General features: G+C 38.3%; 1 protein-coding gene across 16 annotated transcripts in view; it reads right to left on the minus strand.

Annotated features, from left to right (window-relative positions):
* dgki (diacylglycerol kinase, iota) overlaps nt 1–21,010 on the minus strand; it is a 90,837-nt gene that overhangs the window by 43,621 nt on the left and 26,206 nt on the right. For 4 of the 16 annotated variants that reach the window (XM_073946940.1, XM_073946936.1, XM_073946939.1 and 1 more), the window contains exon 1: nt 6,830–7,117. The exons of 8 other annotated variants lie outside the window; for them this stretch is intronic. In XM_073946940.1, the coding sequence (XP_073803041.1) occupies nt 6,830–6,924 (95 nt within the window). In that variant the 5' untranslated portion in view covers nt 6,925–7,117. Of the gene's footprint in view, nt 1–6,829; nt 7,233–21,010 lie in introns of those variants that run through there. 4 more of the 16 variants (XM_073946938.1, XM_073946934.1, XM_073946937.1 and 1 more) reach the window with 3 other exon arrangements.

Below are 21,010 nucleotides of genomic sequence, written 5' to 3' on the forward strand. Positions count from 1 at the left end.
CCAGTTAAACTCCGTGAGACGTCATCGAGATTAAGATTTAAAGGGCTAGCATTGAACCAATGCTCAATGTGCAAAAAAGTAATAGCCTGATTTCCTTCCAAAGAGCTCAGTATTTAACATATACACACCTTGCCATATGGCCATCCCTTTTTGAAAGTGACCCCAGGCTCAGAGTATAATTTTACACACTCACCCAACACAAGCAACGAAAGCAGGGGGTGAAAAGAACAACGGATGGGGAAATGGTGGGCCGTACACCTGACACCCTGCTGAAAGTTTCAAATCCCCAGCTAAAATTATCCCGTTCAGAAAGAACACAAGCGAGAGTCCAGTTACGAGCTCTTTTGTAAAGCGAGCCGGGGCCAAGGGATCGCGCACCTTTACCCTCGGAGCTAAAAATAGAGCTACTGTTGAATAACGTGTGCGTTTGACACGTGCCAAAATGCGGTCAAGGCCACAGCAAATACACATAAATAGCCATGTGTTTGTGAATGAGTTAAATGCTGAATGCTCAGGACTGCACTAACTGGATTGAAGGAATACTTCACTACAAACAGTTGAAATGTATCATTGAATCCATTTAGGTGATTTTTGGGAGGGAGCACTTTAGCTTAGCTTAGCACAGGGGTGATTTTAGGATTTTCGTTTTAGGGGGGCTCAGCTCCATGAGGAGAAAAAAAAAGAATATATATATATATATACCCCCCCTAAAATAGGCCTAGCGACGCCCATGGCTTAGCATAACTCATTGAATCGTATTAGACCATAAGCATCTTGCTTTTTAAAAAAAATGTGATAACTTTCCTGTTTAAAGCCTGACTCTTCTTTAGTTACATTTTGTACTAGGATTGATAGAAAATTCAAAGTTGCATTTTTGAAATGCGAGACGCTAATGGTCCAATCCGATTAAATGAGTTATGCTAAGCTAAGCTAAAAGTGCTTCGGCTAGATCCAGAGATCGGCTGAACTAACTTATAAAATGGTAAAAATTCAACTGTTTAATTCTGGGGGAGTTCAAAATGAGCCTATTTCCAAAGAGAGTGGAGTGCTCCTATAAATCCTAAGGCTGATATAGAGAAGGAAGAGGTTAAGTGTCTGCTTTTTTTATTGAATGTTCAAGCTTAAACTAATCAGATTAAAGGAACGCTTCACATTTTTTCTGGAAATTTTTAGTTAAACATTTGAAATTGATAATTTTTTAATCCATTCAGCTGATCTGTTGGGAGCACTTTTAGCTTAGCTTAGCATAGATCACTGAATTGGATTAGACCATTAGCATCTCGCTCAAAAAATTCAAATAAGAGTTTTGATAGCTTGACTCTTCTTTAGTTACATTGCGTACTAAGACGGATGAAAAATGAAAAGTTGCGTTTTTGAAAAGTATTGAGTGAGATGCTAATGGTCTAATCCGATTCAATTGACTATGCTAAGCTAAGCTAAGCTAAAAGTGCTCCAGATAGATCCAGAGATCGGCTGAATTATTTTGATTAACTGTTTAACTCTGGGGAAGCTGCAAAATGAACCTCTTTCCCCCAACAAAGTGGAGTGTTCCTTTAAGGCCGATATAGAGATGGAAGAGGTTGAGTGTCCTCTTTCCATTGCCGTCAGGTAAATGAATAACGCCTTTCTGTTTAATATTATTCCATGGCATTAAACAAATCAATCAACAACGCCCACTGTTTAAAGACGCCTTGCATTAAGGTGTATAATCAGCCCTGGGTAAACACAGTGTCATTTCATGGACAGCAGAGCATTTCACTAGAAAGTAATCAACTGAGTGCATGGTGCGCGGGCAGAGAGGAACACAATTTGAGATAAAGGATGCGCCACATGCCGACCAGAGCCGCTGGAAACAGACAGGAAGAGCAATCAGCGAGACTGCCATAATGGAATTAGATATACTAAAACTGGCTCTGACAGAGGTCTGGCTTCACCCAGAGATTTCAGACGCATGATGAGCATGTGTGTGACATTTACCATCGGACAATATTAATGTTGCCATGCCCAGTGCCTGTTTATCCAAAGAGATGAGGGACTACAATCTCATAGCATGATATAAGCCACCCATACCCTAATAACTATATATAGTTGAAGTTAAATTATTAACACCCCTGCATATTTTTATTGAGCACATTTCTAAACATAATAGTTTTAATAATACATTTCTAAAAACTGATTTATTTTATCTTTGCCATGATGACAGTAAATAATATTGGTTTAGGCATGGGATGATATTTTCATGGCATCCCATGGTTTGGAAAAGTTTAAATGTGAAAAAATGCTCAATAATGTTCATGTCTGGTGACTGGGCTGGCCAATCCTGGAGCACCTTGACCTTCTTTGCTTTAGGAGCTTTGATGTGGAGGCTGAAGTATGAGAAGGAGCGCTATCCTGCTTAAGAATTTGCCCTCTGCTGTGGTTTGTAATGTAACGGGCAGCACAAAAGTCTTGATCCCTCAGGCTGATAATGTTGCCGTTCACTCTGCAGATCTCTCGCACGCCCCCATACTGAATGTAACCCCAAACCATGATGTTTCCTTCACCAAACTTGACTGATATCTGTGAGAATCTTGGGTCCATGTTGGTTCCAGTAAGTTTTCTGCAGTATTTGGGATGATTGGGATGCAGTTCAACAGGTGATTCATCTGAACAATCGACCTTCTGCCACTTTACCAAATCATCAACTAGAAGTCAAGTTATTATTTGGTGCTCTTACAACTGGGATCAACGACAAGACTTTCCTCAGGAAGTGTACATAAATTCAATGAATCTTTCTTAAAAGTTACAAGCATTGTAATTTATTGCGCCCGAATACATTAAACTGGCTTAAAATGCTTACATGAGCTTTAAAAACGCATGCAAAGGATAACATTTTGGTAACATTGTGGAGTCACTGCAATGTGTAGCCATAAATCAATTGGTCACATTAGCAATCCTGCAGTGTAACTATTGTGAATGCACACATTGGGATATCAATGTAGAAACAATATATTGAGCAGCCCCATCTTCTTATTTTGTCCATACAACATACATCATATTGCATTAGAAGTCCAGAGGGTTTACAAGTGTGGATCTAGGGGATACGTGTTCAATTTGACTCCATCCCTCCCTCCTACGATACCCTGCAGTAATACCATCCCTCCTGCGTAGTCATGGCAACAGTCCAACACACGCCACCGTTGGTGTATTTAAGTCTTAAATCTTGTTGTCAGCATCATAATCTCTGTCCCCGCTCCCATTGTCTCGGCCAATTAGGTTTCGTTAGTTGTGCGTGGGCTGAAAACTCCCTCCACGCTTTAAGTCAGGTGTCAACCCACATACACACGGCTATGATATCATCTCTGCGCCGCCCACTCTCCATCTCAATAAAAGAGTGAGAGAGAGAAAAAAAGTGGAGTACTTACTTTAAGATGTCAGATTGCATGACTTTCGCCTGACTTCCACCGAGTATAAAGCTGAATTTCCATGATTGGTGTTGAGGAGTCGCTTAAAGAATTTCTGTCATGGCTGAATTTAAATGCAAAACCAAGCCAAGTTTAGAGGAGCATACATTTTTAAATTTTGGCCAGATTTTCACATTCCTTTTGAGCCATCTGTATTGCTTTATTTTAAATAGCATTTAACCATAACCATATCACCCTGCAGCCCAAGACCGGTTACTCGCTGAGGCTGAGCAGGGCTGAGCCTGATCAGTACCACATAGGAAAACTAGGTTGCTATTGGAAGTGGTGTTAAAGAGGCCAGCAGAGGGCGCTCAACCTGCGGTCTGTGTGAGTCCTAATGCCCCTGTATAGTGAAGAGGACACTATACGGTCAGTGAGCGCTGTCTTTCAGATGTTAAACTGAGGTTATTAACAATCCCATGGCACTTCTAAAAGAGCAAGGGTGTAACCCCGGTGTCCTAACCTATCCACCAAACTGGCTTTATCACTGTCTCTCCTTTCCACCAATAGCTGGTGTGTGCTGAGCGCACTCGAGCCTTTGTCCTGTGGCTGCCGTCGCATCATCCAAGTGGATTCTGCACACTGGTGGTGGTGTGGAGAGACCCCCTCATAATTATAAAGCACTTTGGCCATACACAATAAATGCGGACAGGCAGGCAGATCACGTGAAACACTTACACACTATTCTTCGGCTTAGTCTCGAACAGCGGAATGAACCACCAATTACTCTAGCATATGTTTTATGTGACAAATGCCCTTCAAACGCCAGCCCAGCACTGGGAAACACCCATAAATTCCCTCATTTACACACTTATATAAAAAATGGTATAGACAAACCAAGTTTTGACAAACGGGAAGTAAAATTTAAAATGACAAACAAGAATCCCTAATCCTATGAATGACAAAAATATATACATACTAAACTCCCCAACTTTTAATGCCTGCAATATACCTTTTAAAATGACAAGAATCCCTAATATTCCATATATAAATTTATAAAACTCTCCAACTTTCGATGACAGTGTTTCAAACACCCATAAACATTTATTGACTTTATTCTGCGATGCGGAAGTTCTCTCGTTTTTGCGATTGTATTAAAACTTCCGATTTGCCTGGGAGAAATTACTAGGAATAATAAAAGGTGAAACTTCTTGCTCTACAAACAAGCATGTCCATGACTAGACATAAAATGTAGAATAATATATTGAGAAAATGTCAGTTTGCAACAAAAAGCGGTTTTTAACGTCTGAAAATCAACGAAAGTGACAGAGACCAGAAGTCTCAAGCCAAAAGAGTCCAATAGCTGCTTCCGCTCGTATGTGAAGAATGAGGTCAATACAAAAACTACATTTTTAAAAACAAGAAACCCTAATATCCCACGACTTGGACAAAAAAATATACTAAACTCCTTGAATTTAATGCCTGCAATATACCTTTTAAAATGACAAGAATCCCTAATATTCCACATACAAATTTATAAAACTCTCCAACTTTCGATGACAGTGTTTCAAACACCCATAAACATTTATTGACTTTATTCTGCGATACGGAAGTTCTCTCGTTTTTGCGATTGTATTAGAACTTCCGATTTGCCTGGGAGAAATTACTAGGAATAATAAAAGGTCAAACTTCTTGCTCTACAAACAAGCATGTCCATGACTAGACATAAAACGTAGAATAATATATTGAGAAAATGTCAGTTTGCAACAAAAAAGCGGTTTTTAACGTCTGAAAATCAACGAAAGTGAAAGAGACCGGAAGTCTCAAGCCAAAAAGAGTCCAATGGCTGCTTCCGCTCGTATGTGAAGAATGAGGTCAATACAAAAACTACATTTTTAAAAACAAGAAACCCTAATATCCCACGACTTGGACAAAAAAATATACTAAACTCCTTGAATTTAATGCCTGCAATATACCTTTTAAAATGACAAGAATCCCTAATATTCCATATATAAATTTATAAAACTCTCCAACTTTCGATGACAGTGTTTCAAACACCCATAAACATTTATTGACTTTATTCTGCGATGCGAAAGTTCTCTCGTTTTTGCGATTGTATTAAAACTTCCGATTTGCCTGGGAGAAATTACTAGGAATAATAAAAGGTGAAACTTCTTGCTCTACAAACAAGCATGTCCATGACTAGACATAAAACGTAGAATAATATATTGAGAAAATGTCAGTTTGCAACAAAAAGCGGTTTTTAACGTCTGAAAATCAACGAAAGTGACAGAGACCAGAAGTCTCAAGCCAAAAGAGTCCAATAGCTGCTTCCGCTCGTATGTGAAGAATGAGGTCAATACAAAAACTACATTTTTAAAAACAAGAAACCCTAATATCCCACGACTTGGACAAAAAAATATACTAAACTCCTTGAATTTAATGCCTGCAATATACCTTTTAAAATGACAAGAATCCCTAATATTCCACATACAAATTTATAAAACTCTCCAACTTTCGATGACAGTGTTTCAAACACCCATAAACATTTATTGACTTTATTCTGCGATGCGGAAGTTCTCTCGTTTTTGCGATTGTATTAGAACTTCCGATTTGCCTGGGAGAAATTACTAGGAATAATAAAAGGTCAAACTTCTTGCTCTACAAACAAGCATGTCCATGACTAGACATAAAACGTAGAATAATATATTGAGAAAATGCAGTTTGCAACAAAAAAGCGGTTTTTAACGTCTGAAAATCAACGAAAGTGACAGAGACCGGAAGTCTCAAGCCAAAAGAGTCCAATAGCTGCTTCCGCTCGTATGTGAAGAATGAGGTCAATACAAAAACTACATTTTTAAAAACAAGAATCCCTAATATCCCATGACTTAGACAAAAAATATATACTAAACTCCTTGACTTTTGCCTGCAATAGATCTTGTTAAATAACAAGAATCAATAAAACTTTATTTTGATGGTCCATTTGAATATTAGTAGACTGTCTGCTTAATATCTGTTGATATTGCTGCTAAACAGACATTTAACTGACTATAAGAAACTTTTCAAGTACATAACAACTTACACTAACCCTAACATAACAGTCTACTTATAATCAAATGTAAATTAGTTGGCATAGATGCAATGTAACTTAAATTAAACAATCGGACCATCAAAATAAAGTGTGACCCAAGAATCCCTAATATTCCATGAAACGTCCAAATAAATATATAAAACTGCATGACTTTCAATGCCTATCATTGGACCAAAACTCATTGACTTTCAATGTCTGGAATAGAAGTTTTAAAATGACAAGGATCCCTAATATTCCTTGATTGGACCAAAAACATATGATACTTCCTGACTTTCAATCCTTGGAATAGATCTTTCAAAATACTTCAGAAATACCCTGGCCTCTGGGAAGCCCCGTGGAGCTGATCACCACTAACCTGTAGCCCAGAAGCCTGTGATACCAGGTCACCTTCCGCTTGCGCCCTTTCCCGCATACTCGCTTCTCCTCTAATGTTTTCTGGGCCCTGATCATCCTTCCATTTCCCCTTCTCTACCGGTGTCCTCCTTTTCTAACTTTGGACTCCTAACTCTCCTCCAGCGGCATCCGAAATTGCACAGGTACTTCCACTGGTGCATGCTAGGCTGACATCACTGTTACACATGGCTGCCTCCAAGAGCAAAAGCATGCCTAAAACACACACCCTCCCACTCGTCCCGCTGCCAATGAGGCGCTGAGATCATCAGATAGTTGAGACCTGACGGAGGACACCTGAGATCCTGGAGGCGTGTACGGGGTGTCAGATCCTGTCCTGTCACCAGAGACAGACCAGAATCTCTCACAATCATCAACGCCATCATTACCACCGGACAACCAAACCACAAGGTCAGCCCCACGTCTAGCACCCGGAGCTATTTTAAGGTCTATTATGAAACCCAAGTTGACCTCCTGCAAGACAATCCACGGGCGACTTGTTACAAAGGGACACTTTATCCAGTGACCCGTCAGTCTGACTGAGTATTTGACGGACTTTGCTAGGACTGACTGGAGTCCCATTCTAGTGACTAAACAGGATGTGACCTAAATTGGTGACCTCGACGGGTGAATGATGTACAGGTTTTTGTGAGTAGCTTTTAGTTCTTAAAGTCGAATTCAAAAGGCGCAAATCTTTCATCAATGCCAAAAGTTGAGAAAAATTGGATATAACAAAACTTGTTTTTGGGTGGCACGGTGGCTCAATGGTTAGCACTGTCACCTCACAGCAAGAAGGTCGCTGGATTGTGTCCCAGCTGGGTCAGTTGGCATTTCTGTGCAGAGTTTGCATGTCCTTCCTGTCCTGGCCTGGGTTTTCTACGGGTGCTCTGGTTTCCCCCACAGTCCAAAGATATGCGGTAATGGTGAATTGGGTAGGCTAAATTGTCCGTAGTGTATGAGTGTGTGTGTGGATGTTTCCAAGAGATGGGTTGCGGCTGGAAGGAAACGTGCTGGATAAGTTGGCGGTTCATTCCGCTATGACAACCCCGGATTAATAAAGGTACTAAGCCGACAAGAAAATGAATGAATGAATGAATGCTCCGGCTTCCCCTACAGTCCAAACACAGTTTGAAACTGTCTTCGCGGACTTTCGGTTAGGTGAGCTATATTCGCTAGGAGGTCCTGCAGAATTTGCCATTTTTTGTTTAATGCACATTTTATTACATTATTACATTAACAGAGTTCATTTTAAACTAATCCTGTGCAACAAAGATGAAAAGTTAAGGCAATAAAAGAGCTAACGCAAAGCTATCGCAACAGCGGCCTGCAGCAGCTAACTCATCCTCGGAAGAACGTAATAGAGCCAACGTGGGGTTAACGGACTGAGCTCGATACTGCTTCAGGCGAAATTCAGAGTCTTAAAACTAAAATAATCTAGTCACTATGCCAGGATCTGGCAGAAATATTTTCCTCTGAACTACGGTCTGTGGTAGGTAACTTCAAGCTGTGATTGTGGAATTCTCTTACATGATGGTATCGTTTCAAAACGAAATGTCGACACAGAAAAGTATGGTGAAGGATATGGAACATTCTCTTTCTACTGTTAATGTTTGGATGATCTCACTGTGCTACATGAAAAGGTTGACTTTCGTTCGGTTACTGTGGTAAAACTAGAAGAAAAGTGTAAAGATTTGGAAGCCAGATTTCGTTGAAATATTGTAAGGATTATTGGTGTTCCAGAAGACCAACTTTCTACTAAAGTGGCGGTCTTCAAACTGATTAAAATCATCTTCACTTTTATTAAAGGACCATTGCCGAACTGACATAAAAAACCTAAAATATTTCATATGTTTAATATAGGTTTATTTAATTAGTAAACCCACACTGTTAATACCTAACACTAATCTTAGTCTTGGAATTTGGTACCAATTGGTACTAAAATTTTAAAAACGCCCATTTCCCGCATTTAAGCTCATTCTTAAAACAACACTGATTGGCCAGTGTGTTCACATGCTCAACAGAAATGACTGTGACTGGCCGTGAAGGTCTGATATTCACAGCTTTGAAAGGCTCCAATGTTTTTGTATCTGTGTTTGCACTCGGCAAACAAATGTGAAGAGTAGGGAACTGATGATCTTCATGGCCAATCACAGTCATTTCTGTTGAGCACGTGAACACAATGGCCAATCAATGGTGTTTAAGAATGAGCTAAACGGTGCTTTAATGTCAACAGGGAATCGATTGGTACCGATTGGTACAGAAATTTCAGTATTATGACAACACTACCTAACATGCAATTAGAAGTCTTGAAATCTAAATAGAAGAGGGTTCGAATTGAATTCTCAGCAAGTCTTCAGCAAGTTCTTTCTTGATTAGACTTGTGATCGCTGGACTTGAGAGACTGATTACTGAAAGACCCCAGTCCCAGATGAGTCTTCGCATTGATCCCATGGGCTAGCCTAGGTTTTTTTTTTTTTGTTGTGCCTCGCTACTGTCGCCACTGGCTTGCTCGGTTTGGGACTTGTCGTTGGATTTGCTTTGCAGTGTTTGGGCTTTCAGAAGTGACATTTACATTACACTGAACTGAACTTCAACTCTGAAAACTAGACTGAAGCAGTTTCAACTTCTTTGTTAAGCTGCTTTGACACAATCTACATTGTGAAAGCACTATAGAAATAAACATGAAATAAAAATATGAACTGAATTGCAAAACAAGTCTAATATCTGTCTTTTCGCAAGTGATGCCAATCAAGTGACCTGAAAGATCTGGAAGCAATCAGTCGGAATTGCTTACAAGAAGAGACTCTCTGATCTTGTAACACTCTCTCTCTCTCTCTTTTTTCCTCTAACACTTCTGCTTCCCTCAGTTTCTCCTTGTGGCTCTCTAACTGGGTCAGTGTGTTTGCTGTAATTCTTCCTGCCCGTGGGGCCCTGGCGATCATGCTCTTGAAGGACAGCTTCTCTACCATTACCAACTTCCTCAAGGCTACAGGCGTCTCCAAAGCACAATCTTTTCTTCCTCTCCTCGTTCTCAACAGAGCAGGTCGTCCTTGACACAAACCTTTTTTCTCATGCCTCCCTTTTTTGCTCGAGAGATTAAGATCTGAGACTCAGCATTCTAAGTGAGAGAAAAAAGATGTGCCAAAGGTAATAAGTGTAACAAAACAACACATACGCGCAGTTCCCGCGAGACCCCCGAGCCTGAGGAATCTTGGGCAGATCGGTGATTAGCGCTAATTCAATCTCTGTGCTTTTATCTAAAGCCAGCCAGCAGTAGCCTGATAACAACACGAAGAACAGAAGAACGCAAGTGTGTATCAAGAAGCAATACAGAACATTCTAGATAAGCATATCACACAGCACATTGACAGCACTGCGTGTTTTAGGACACGTCTTGTTATCTGGTTAACAAATTAACAGTTCGTTGAAGTCCCAAGAGTCTTTCTATGCATAAGTGTTCGATTTTGAACATGTTATACATGGCCATAAAAACAACAACAATCCTCCTGGGTAGAACATGCAATATTTTTGTCAGGTATTGTGATAATCATATTTCTAGCTACAAAACATTTATGTATTCACAAGATAAATATAATTAAATGCACCTCTCTCCTATATGGATATTGCATACACTATTTTTTTGTGATCATATATATTTTTGGATGTAATGTGCAGTCATACTTTTATACATAACATCTTCCTTCTTGGGTTCAATCGACCTTTTTTGCACAGTAGTGCCCTTGAAAACCAATATTAAACAAATAATCACCTTTATACTCAAGGACTTAAGTAAACCTGCTCTTTAAGATCTCAAAATTCAGGGTTTCTGGTAGTACAGAATGGCAAAGTCTACTAAAGGAGGTTGAGCCTTCTTTTTTATGGCTCCTCAACTCTGGAATAGCCAGGGAGGGAGGCTTAGACACACTCCCTCAGTTCAAAACTAGATTAAAGACCTACCTTAATAGTAAAGCAAACACACAATGCATCACGTAATGGTGTGGTGCTTGAGTGGGCTTGACAAACCACCTGTAGGACACACTCCTCCTGTCTTAGTGCACTAGGGATGTTGTTAGAAACACTTATATGCTTTGCATGTTTGTTTCTGTGTTTGTTTATAAAACTGCTAGCTTCCTTTATAGCATTTCATTTTTGCATTTTCCCAATCCCAATTTTGTAACCCTTCCCCTTGGCCCTTGAAACAGAGTGTGAAGACAAAGGGCTTCAAAATGAACCCCTAAGAAATAGGACACCACTACAACACCTGCACACTTCATCAGATGTCATCGTGAGCTCCTGCTTCATATAAGATCGACAACGGCGACTGCGGTAGTTATTCCAGTTGCATTATTTTTTGGTATTTATCACCAGGAAATCACTAAAGGCCATGATATTATGTTATCATAATGATCTAACGAGCTCGTAACTGTACTGTGCATTTACAGTCTGGCCATATTCATCTATTCACACAAAATCAACATTAACATTATAGCAGACACTGTAAATAGCTCATTCCCAGCTACTAGACTTTTCTGACAGGGTATTCCAGTGTCACTGAGTGTCAGAATGTTGTGGGATTACGATACAGGAGTTATTATTAGGGACTACAGATTTTTTTTAAAGCATGACGGTAAAACACAAACGTCTTAAAAAAGCTCTCGGGTAAAAAAATATTCCTTAGACACGTATTGTTGTCACGCGTCTCATGCACTGTAATCCACACGTGAGTCCAGCTGCGCTCTCAAAGAGGGAAAATGAAAACAAAACCTTTACTTGAGCAAGTTATAAAAGCACCACTGGATGCTTGTTTTGGCAACACAACGTGGCGTCTCTCTGCCATCTGAACATTGTAACAGTCATCGAAGCTATCATGCATATTAATGAAGTTATGCATGCCGCATACACAATAGAGCGTGCTGATTGGTTTGAACCAAGTCTTACTCATGAATGAATGCAGCACACTCAGTGTTGTAATAAGGAACTCCCAGGCACAGACGTCCAGTCTACATGCTGGAATACACGCTAAGATCTCATGGCCGTGACGCAGCTTCAAAAATTAGTTTCAAACCGGAAATACGAATTTGCTCAAAATAACGCAAAAACAACCAAATTTCACAATTTTTCTTGGAACGCAAAATTACCCATTATGCTTTGCGTGTATGCGCAAGGAGAATGCGAAGAATTTCCGGTCGGCAGCTGATGCGTGTAAACAGTCACATTTGGACAGCTTTGAAACGATAGTTTTAGTCTATTTTACCTGCTTTTATCCTCTTTGAACTAATACTGTTGTCCATCAGCGCCATCTCCTGGACTGATCATTTAAAGAAATGCGATCTAATAGGATGGAAAACAGCAGCTGTGAGGCGTTTCCCCCTCGTTGTCAGACGGCATCATCTGCAGTTAAAATGAAGCCTCGTCATCGCTAAAGTCAACATTTTCTCTTTATTTCAAATATATAATCAGCCCAAACAAATGTAATTCACCAAAATGTTTGACACACATACGTAGCCTGTACTGTGCCACTGACACACTGATTTAATAACGGTGACAAAGTGAAAATATAGGCTAGTGTCATTTCGAAATGACGGAAAAACACAAACCGTGGTAAAAACAACACACGAAATAAAACACAAACGGCTCGCGATTAGAATAGGTTAGGTTACTTTATTTATACCCGAAGGTAGATTTGATTTGCAGTCAAGAGTCCTCATCTTACAACAGTGCCACACAAAGCAACTCACACAGTAACAACAACAAATGCGCATTAGGACATAAAACATAAACATAAAGAATAAATAAATAATCACTTTAAGTGTCCACCCCCCTCCCCCAAGTAAATATTTAAAATGATTTAAAATATACAGGTCACTGAAACATCTCTGCTTAAGTCTTATTTAAATGTCTAATGGCTGCTGGTATAAAACTATTTTTGTTACGTTTCGTTTTACAGCTTAATACTAGAAACCTACGACCGGAGGGAAGGAGCTGAAACTCTGAATGTAGGGGATGAGCAGTGTCATTTAAAATTGAATTTGTAATTCTCTTTAGCTGCCTAGTGTACACAGCTTCTAGATTGGCTAGTGACACCCCGGTCAGCTTACTGGACCACTTAACTATTTGATTTAGTGAATTTTTATTCTTGACAGAAAGATTTCCAAACCATGACACCAGAGCAAAGGATAAAACGGATTCAAGAAAGGCGTGATAAAATAGATTCATCATCTGTTTATCGATATGGAAATAATTGAACTTTCTCAAGCAAAATAGTCGCTGGTGCCCCTTTTTACACACTGCTGCACAATTCTCATCAAAGGAAAGTTTAGAGTCAATAATTGTGCCAAGGTATTTATATGATTGCACACTTTCCACAGTCTGATTTTTAATGGAAGTGCTCACCTGTGAGTGAGCAGCCTTCCTAAAATCCACGATCATATCTTTTGTCTTTAAAACATTTAACTGAAGATATGACTCCTCACATGATATGTGAGGATGAATGAACAGCAAATCAGCCAGCAGAGGATCAATAACAGACTTTTATTGGTCATTTTTGTAAATTGCACGACTTTCATACCTGTTAAGTTTCATGCCAGTACTCTGGTTTGCTCTCTCTCTCTCTTTCTCTCTCTCTCTCTCTCTCTCTGTGTGTGTGTGTGTGTGTGTGTGTGTTAAAGAGCCGCTGAGCTAACAGCTGACAGGCCGGGAACGCACACACACACACTGTATTTCTGACGGCAGACACGTGAACTAGGAGAACGTTTTTCTCGTATTTCTGACGCGCTTGAACCACATGTGACAGATTATAACGGCTTTAACAGACACATTTCTCAGTGGTGTGTCACAAAAACACTCTGTTATCCATTAAAAACGTTATTGAAACCCATTTTCGGAGCGCAAATTACCAGTTGTACACACTGTAAACGGAAGTTTTTAGCATTCTACCGGAAGACGCTGGTCTCTATGGTGCCCCCCATGCAGCATCCATGAAAAAGGTCTATATGTGTCCTAATAGAGTTTTTAGCAGTGTAGGACACATATTCGACTGTCAACGGCTCAAAACATGTTTGGTGTTTCGTGACCCTTTAAACTGCCATGACAAAATGTACATTGTAAAAGCGCTATATAAATAAAGACTAATTGAATTAACTTAAAACCAATAAAAACAAACAATCATCCGTATACTCAAAGACTTTGTCAAATTGGAAAAACGTATCGACTAATTCAATGTTTTGAAAGGACCTCTCTTTTGGTCTACTGTGGTCAATGAATAATTGCTTGTAAAATCTTCCAGCTGGCTCTAGTGATTCTGTATGCTACAAACACACATATTCCTCTCGAAACAAAGTGCTAATATCAGCAATAAACCTGGCACAGTTCAACATTTCCAAACTCTGCAAGCTGCTTTGACTCTTTCTGTCCCAGGGCAAGAATGTAGTTTCTAAACCATTACATCTACGCTAATGTTTTCTGAATAAACGTGTTAGTCACTCAGTGTTGTATGTGTTGCGGCAGAATTCACCTCAGGTCAGGGACTTTTAGTCTTTATATGTGTGTGTGATGTTGTTGTTGTGACTGTGTTCATGTGTGTGCCGGATGGAGACACGTTTCTCTTATTTGCCCCTGAGCTCTGTCACTGCAGCCTGACACACAAAGCCGCTGACAATGCCAGGAAAACTACACACAAACACACACACACACGCAAACTCAGCACATACATCACACTTGTGACCGGATCATGAGGAAGAAATGGAAGTAAGATGAAGGTGGACATATCCGTGGGCAGATCCTATTATATATGGGTGTTTCCCTCAGTGGACTGAATGTTTTATCGGAAATAAATACAGAATATTCAGTGTACTTGCGATATCTTTGCATTTTTCCCTCATTTCGCAAGTCTCCTACAGTAACAGTAAGATCAGATGGCACTGGAATCTGCGATGGGTGCTTCAAACATGACATTTTTCACACATACAGAACAAACTTTCCTGCTATCCTTCTCAGGATCTCGCCTTCATTCTTGTAGACCCAGATAACGCCTGATTCACTGACAGATAAAAGATCAGCGCATCTTCAGTGATTGCTTTAGCTGACTTAACTCTGATAACAGCATGTAATAAATAAATAACAAAATGCATGTAAATTCTGGATGGACTGCTTACTGGGAGAAGTCTTTTGTTTATTTGTACTAGTGCATCTTACAGATCTATTACTTTTGCTAATGCATGATACCACATTTAGTCAAATTCTTTTTGACAAGAGCAGGGGTGTTCAAACTCGCTCCTGGAGGGCCGGTGTCCTGCATATTTTAGTTCCAACCCCAATTAAACACACCTGAACCAGCTAATCAAGCTCTATCCAGGTGTACTAGAAGCTTCCAAGGAAGTTTGTTGAAGGAAGTTGGAGCTAAACTATGCAGGACACCGACCCTCCAGGACTGAGTTTGGACACCTCTGGACAAGAGAATTGAAGGCATTAACTCTATTGGTCAATTACTGTAGCATTGCATTAGAAATATACTACACTCTTTAAAACGCTGGGTTGTTGTAACTCGATATTGGGTTAAATATAGACAAAAACAACCACTATGTTAAAAAGTGTCATTTAAATAAAAAAATAAAAAATAAAAAATACATTTTGTATGTCCATATTTGACCCAACATTCCAACTACCCAGGATTTCTTTTTATCGGTATTAAACAAGACTAAAAATAAATAAAATAAAATATATAATTTTTTTATAAAAATAAATAAAATAATAAAATAAAAGATAATTAAAAATAAAATAAAATATAAAATAAAACATAACATAACATAACATAAAAATAAATAAAATAAAATATAAAATAAAATAAAAGACAAATAAAATATAAAATAAAATAAAATATAGAATAAAAAAATATATAAAATAAAAAATAATAAAATAAAATAAATAAAAAATTAAAAATACAAAAAATAATAAATAAATAAAATAAATAATAGTACAAAAAATAAATAAATAAAACAACAAAAAAAACTAAACTAAATTAAAAATAAAATTAAATAAAAAACACATATCCTCTGAAAATGAAAAATAAATAAATAAATAAAATAAGCTATAGGTTACAATAAAATGAGTAAATAAGAGTAAAAATAAACTATTTAAATAAATGAAAGACAACCCAGCATTTTTTTAGTGTGTATACTCTCATATAAATACCAAGGATGGATTGAAAAACCCAAATATTACTTTAATTCTGAAAATTTTTAGTGCATGTTTATGCACACTGCTACTTATGGATTCACTTACACATTAGTTTACCACATTAGTTTACATGCATTGAAAGTATTGTGCATAAAAAGTGCAGAACTCCCATCCTGCTGGTATAGCGGTCAGACAGGAAGCCTGGGCTTTTCCCGCTTGAATTCCCCAAACAACAAAGCACAGATATTTATATCCATAACCACCCAACCTCCCGCTGCGGCACACACTTTCCCTCCACACTACACTAATGACTGTCATCCCTCAGAAGTCATTTGGCCCGTCCTGTCTTTGCTCTGCGTTCCCTCAGCAATAGACACATTTGCGAGAGGGTTTGCATGTCCTTTTCTCCTGACAGTCTGTTCCCAAATGTTTCTTTTAATCCCTTTTCTTATAGGTAGAAGTAAAGTCAGAATTATATGAGGGCTTTTGTCATTTTATAAAAGTACTCGATCCGCGTTACAGACTACAGTCTCGCATTTTTTCAGCACCGAGATAATTAAGATGGTTTATTTGTGTTTACTTAAGTACAAATATGTTTATTTGAAATGGCCAATTTATCTTTAACTTGAAATGTATGTTTATTTTCAAAGTATTTTATGTGTTCCCCAGTTTGTACATGGGCTACCAGCAGCTGTGAGATTTCAGTGTTAATTTCTTTTTATACAATACACTAGGAACTAGTGTTCTTTTCTTGGCTTTTAAGTAAAACAAAATAAGTATTGCAATAAATCATTTTTACTTACTATATAATCTTACTATTCCTATTGCCTATAAAATAAAACAAAAAAAAACATGTGTCAAGCCATAAGAACCGAACCAAATTGAAAACCGAGGTATGTATTGAACCATGGGCTAACTGTATTGTTGCATCCCTATTAAACACATTTCTAAATTGTGTTTCATTTCTAACATCTGATTTATTTTATCTTTGCCATAATGACAGTAAATAATATTTGACTAGATATTTTTCAAGATACTAGTATTCAGCTTAAAGTGACATTTAAAGGTTTAGCTAGGTTAATTAGGGCAGGTTGGGGTAATTAGGCAAGTTATTGTATAACAATGGTTTGTTCTGTAGATGATCGAAAACAAATATTGCTTGAAGGGGGCTAATAATATTGACCTTAAAATGGATTTAAAAAATTGAAAACTGCTTTTATTCTAGTCGAAATAAAACAAATAAGACTTTCTCTACAAGATAAAATATTATCAGACATACAGTGAAAATTTCCTTGCTCTGTTAAACATCAATTGGTAAATATTTAAAGAAGAAAAACAAAAAATATTAATAATGACTTCAACTGTGAATCACATCACAACATTCTTTTTTTGTAAAAAAAAAAATTATACATATATATATATATATACATATATATATATATATATATATATATATATATATATATATATATATATATATATATATATATATAAAAAATATATATATATATATATATATATATATATATATATATATATATATATATATATATATAAATGATACTTTTCTTTTAAGTCCATGTTGCCCAGTCTCTATATCCTTTCTCAGGTCTGCAGCCTCTTGCCTTCCCCCTTAACTCTCTCTTCATCAACATCTCGCCTTCCCTTTCTTTCCGTCTCCTTTCCCTCTTATCAGGGTCAAACTTCAGCAGAGCAGCTGCTGCGGGCCACATGCACCTCGTCCTTCACCACATGAAGGAGCAAAGACTCTCTCCGCCTCCATCCCTCTGTCCTACATTCATCTCAATCCCTCCCTCCCACTCATCCCTCCGCATTTCCTCCTTTCCCAGTCCGATTATCTCAACTTTGCTTAGGAATATTTAGGTTAGGTCTGCACGATATTTGCCGTCAATATCGCAATGTGTGCATCCAACATTTGTCACATCGCCGGATTGGGATTATAATTGATTAGAGAGTTCAATCAAAATGGAATAAAAGATCAGGTCACACTTTATTTGGATGGTACACATATTGCTGACTATACAGTAAGTGGCATTGCAATTACTTTCCAATTACAGTTAGGTCGATAAATATTTGGACATTAACACAATTCTAACATTTTTTGCTCTATATACCAACACAATCGATTTGAAATGGAACGAACAAGGCGTGCTTTAACTGCAGACTGTCAGCTTTAATTTGAGGGTATTTACATACAGAACAGGTGAACGCTGTAGGAATTACAACAGTTTGCCAGGCCTCTACAGCAACTGTCATCAGTTCCTGCTGGCTCTTGGAGTATTTTCCCTTTCGTTTTAGTCTTCAGCAAGTGAAATGCTTGCTCAATTGGATTTAGATCTGGTGATTGACTTGGCCAGTTCATGAACCAAGATCAAAGTGCAACGAAGTAATTTTTATCCCTGTTTTGGAACAAGAGAATCGATCCACAGGTATGAAAGCACCCTTATTTAACTGTATATTGCAGAAATACAAACTATACAATGTCCGACTGGTCCAGTATCGTGCAGCCCTAATTTAGACACTTCTCTAAGAACACGAGACGAAAATACTGATTTGTTTTTTCGGTTGCAGTGCAGCGGGTGCAGGATCTGTGGGTGGTTTGGCTTTGGATGCGAGCGCTCCGGGATAATCGCCTCTCGCTCAATTCATTTCAGTCTCTTCTGCTTTCTGACACTTTCTCCTGTTAAAGATCCTCATGCGTGGCGACACCGGCTTCCTGACACACATTTTACATGCCTTCAACTCGCCGAGAGACTGAAGAGGGGGATTCTTTTAAAAAGCAATTCAGGCACTCAACTGACTGAAGACACAAAAGAGAACTCAATTTTTTAATTATCCATTAAGTGGTCATTTTAGTGGAAGTATTAAGTGGTGCTCAATGACACTTCAATAGAGTGTTTTTTCAGTGAATAGGTGCATAACAGGGTATTTAGGGGGGCTTCTATTACACGGCTACCCACTTGCCATGTTTTTATGTATTTGTTAATATTTCAACAAATGCAATGAATTCAAAAGCCTTAACATGATCAAATAACTGAACGTGGATATATATCAGAACATACTAAAATGCATCATGTGGCTTCTATTGCATTTGCTCTGGCGTAAGTGTTTTGAAGCTGTTCCAATGGTGTTCTGAATGATTTTATTAGGCCGTCAATGTTAAAGTTAACATGCAATTACTTCAAAATCTTTAAAACGTTCAATTGTATTCACCTTATTCTCCGCTGACGAGCGGGCGCTGCCATTTGAATCTTTTTGTCTCGCGACTTCCGGTCACATTCACTTCCATTCATTTTTTGACGTTAACAACTGCTCGTTACGCTGCTTGATGTTGCAATTTAATATTTTCTTATTATATTATGCTACTTGGTCTGTGTAGTCATGCAAACATTTGTTTGTTGAGCAAGTAGTTTGGCCATTTTCTGCCGTTTATTATTCCTAGTCATTTCTCCCGTAGGCGACTGAATCGGAAGTTCTAAGACAATCGCGAAAACAGGCGCACTTCCGCATTTTAGAATAAGGTCAATAGCATAAATGCATTACAGAACACACCAAAATGCATCATTAAATTAATTTGTATCATGCAATTAGAAGATCCTGAGAAGGAAGTTGAGATGAGGGTCGTTTTCATGTTAGCAGTGTGGCTGTTTATAATTAAAGCCTGAGCACACGTTGCTTTGCATCTTATAAACACAACCAAGCCTTTAAAATACACTGTGGACCACCCCTTTAAAGGGGCTAATAATATTGACCTTAAAATGGTTTTAAAAATTAAGAACTGCTTTTATTCTAGCCAAAATTAAACAAATAAGACTTTCTCCAGAAGAAAAAATATTATAGGAAACACTGTGAAAAATTCCTTGCTCTGTTAAACATCATTTGGGAAATATTTTTCTAAATAATGCATAATTTTGACTTGTGCATCAATGCTCGTCCAAGCAAACAGCACAAATAATCTCACAAATAAATGGATCCATTATCTTTTAAAGCAGGGGTTCCCAAACTTTTCAGCCCGCAACCCCCAAAATGACAAAGCCAGTGACTCGTGACCCCCAATTTTCTCTGAGGTGGTGGTTATAAATACAGAAACCTTGTATTCAATGACGCGCACACACCAATAGACCCAAGTCTATTCTTTGTTTTTTTTATGTATGTCAGTGCTGTAAATGGGCTAGAAAGTTTAACCTGGTGTTATAAAATCTGCTGCATCTGAAAGTATTGCTGTGCCTTTAGTATAATGTAATTACTAGAGAAGTCGCAATCCAATAGAACTATTAACTATAAGCTACTATAGTAACTATATAGTTTATAGTAACTATGAACGACTATTTTTTCTCTTTAGTAGGTTATTGATAAAATACAGTAAGTCTTAAGGTTTAATAAAAATTAATTGATTTTTGAAAATCACCAGGCGACCCTCCTTCATTGTCCCGCGACCCCTCGGGGGGTCCCGACCCCCACTTTGAGAACCTCTGTTTTAAAGCACAGCATCTCACATCAAAGCGAATCCTTGCGGGTAAAGCATACAGACGGCGGCTCTTTATTAATGCAGTGAATAACTGTGATTTGCTCTCGGATGCTGACATTCAACGCCGGACACAATAATGCTGCATTATGTGCATGTAAAGTGTGTTGTTTGAATGGCTTGGTGGCGCAGCAGAAACAGCTGTGACACATTTCCTGGTGTTTTGAGGGAGAGGTTCGGACCCCCTGCAGGTTCTGTGTCCTTCCCTTGACTGTCTGTGACCCGACAAACACACACACGCACACTTTCAGTCTGCCTTCTGGCCAACAACAATTACAGGAAACCAAGTCAGGTCGGCCCCTCAGAGTTTAGTAACAACAACACCACACACACTACGACTACACGATATAGCTAAAAACATTAGGGTTGCATGATATCGGGCAAAAACTGACACTGCGATGTTTAGTTTGTCTGCGATATGCACTT

This window comes from Danio rerio, chromosome 4 (assembly GCF_049306965.1).
Source record: "Danio rerio strain Tuebingen ecotype United States chromosome 4, GRCz12tu, whole genome shotgun sequence".
Taxonomy (NCBI): domain Eukaryota; kingdom Metazoa; phylum Chordata; class Actinopteri; order Cypriniformes; family Danionidae; genus Danio; species Danio rerio.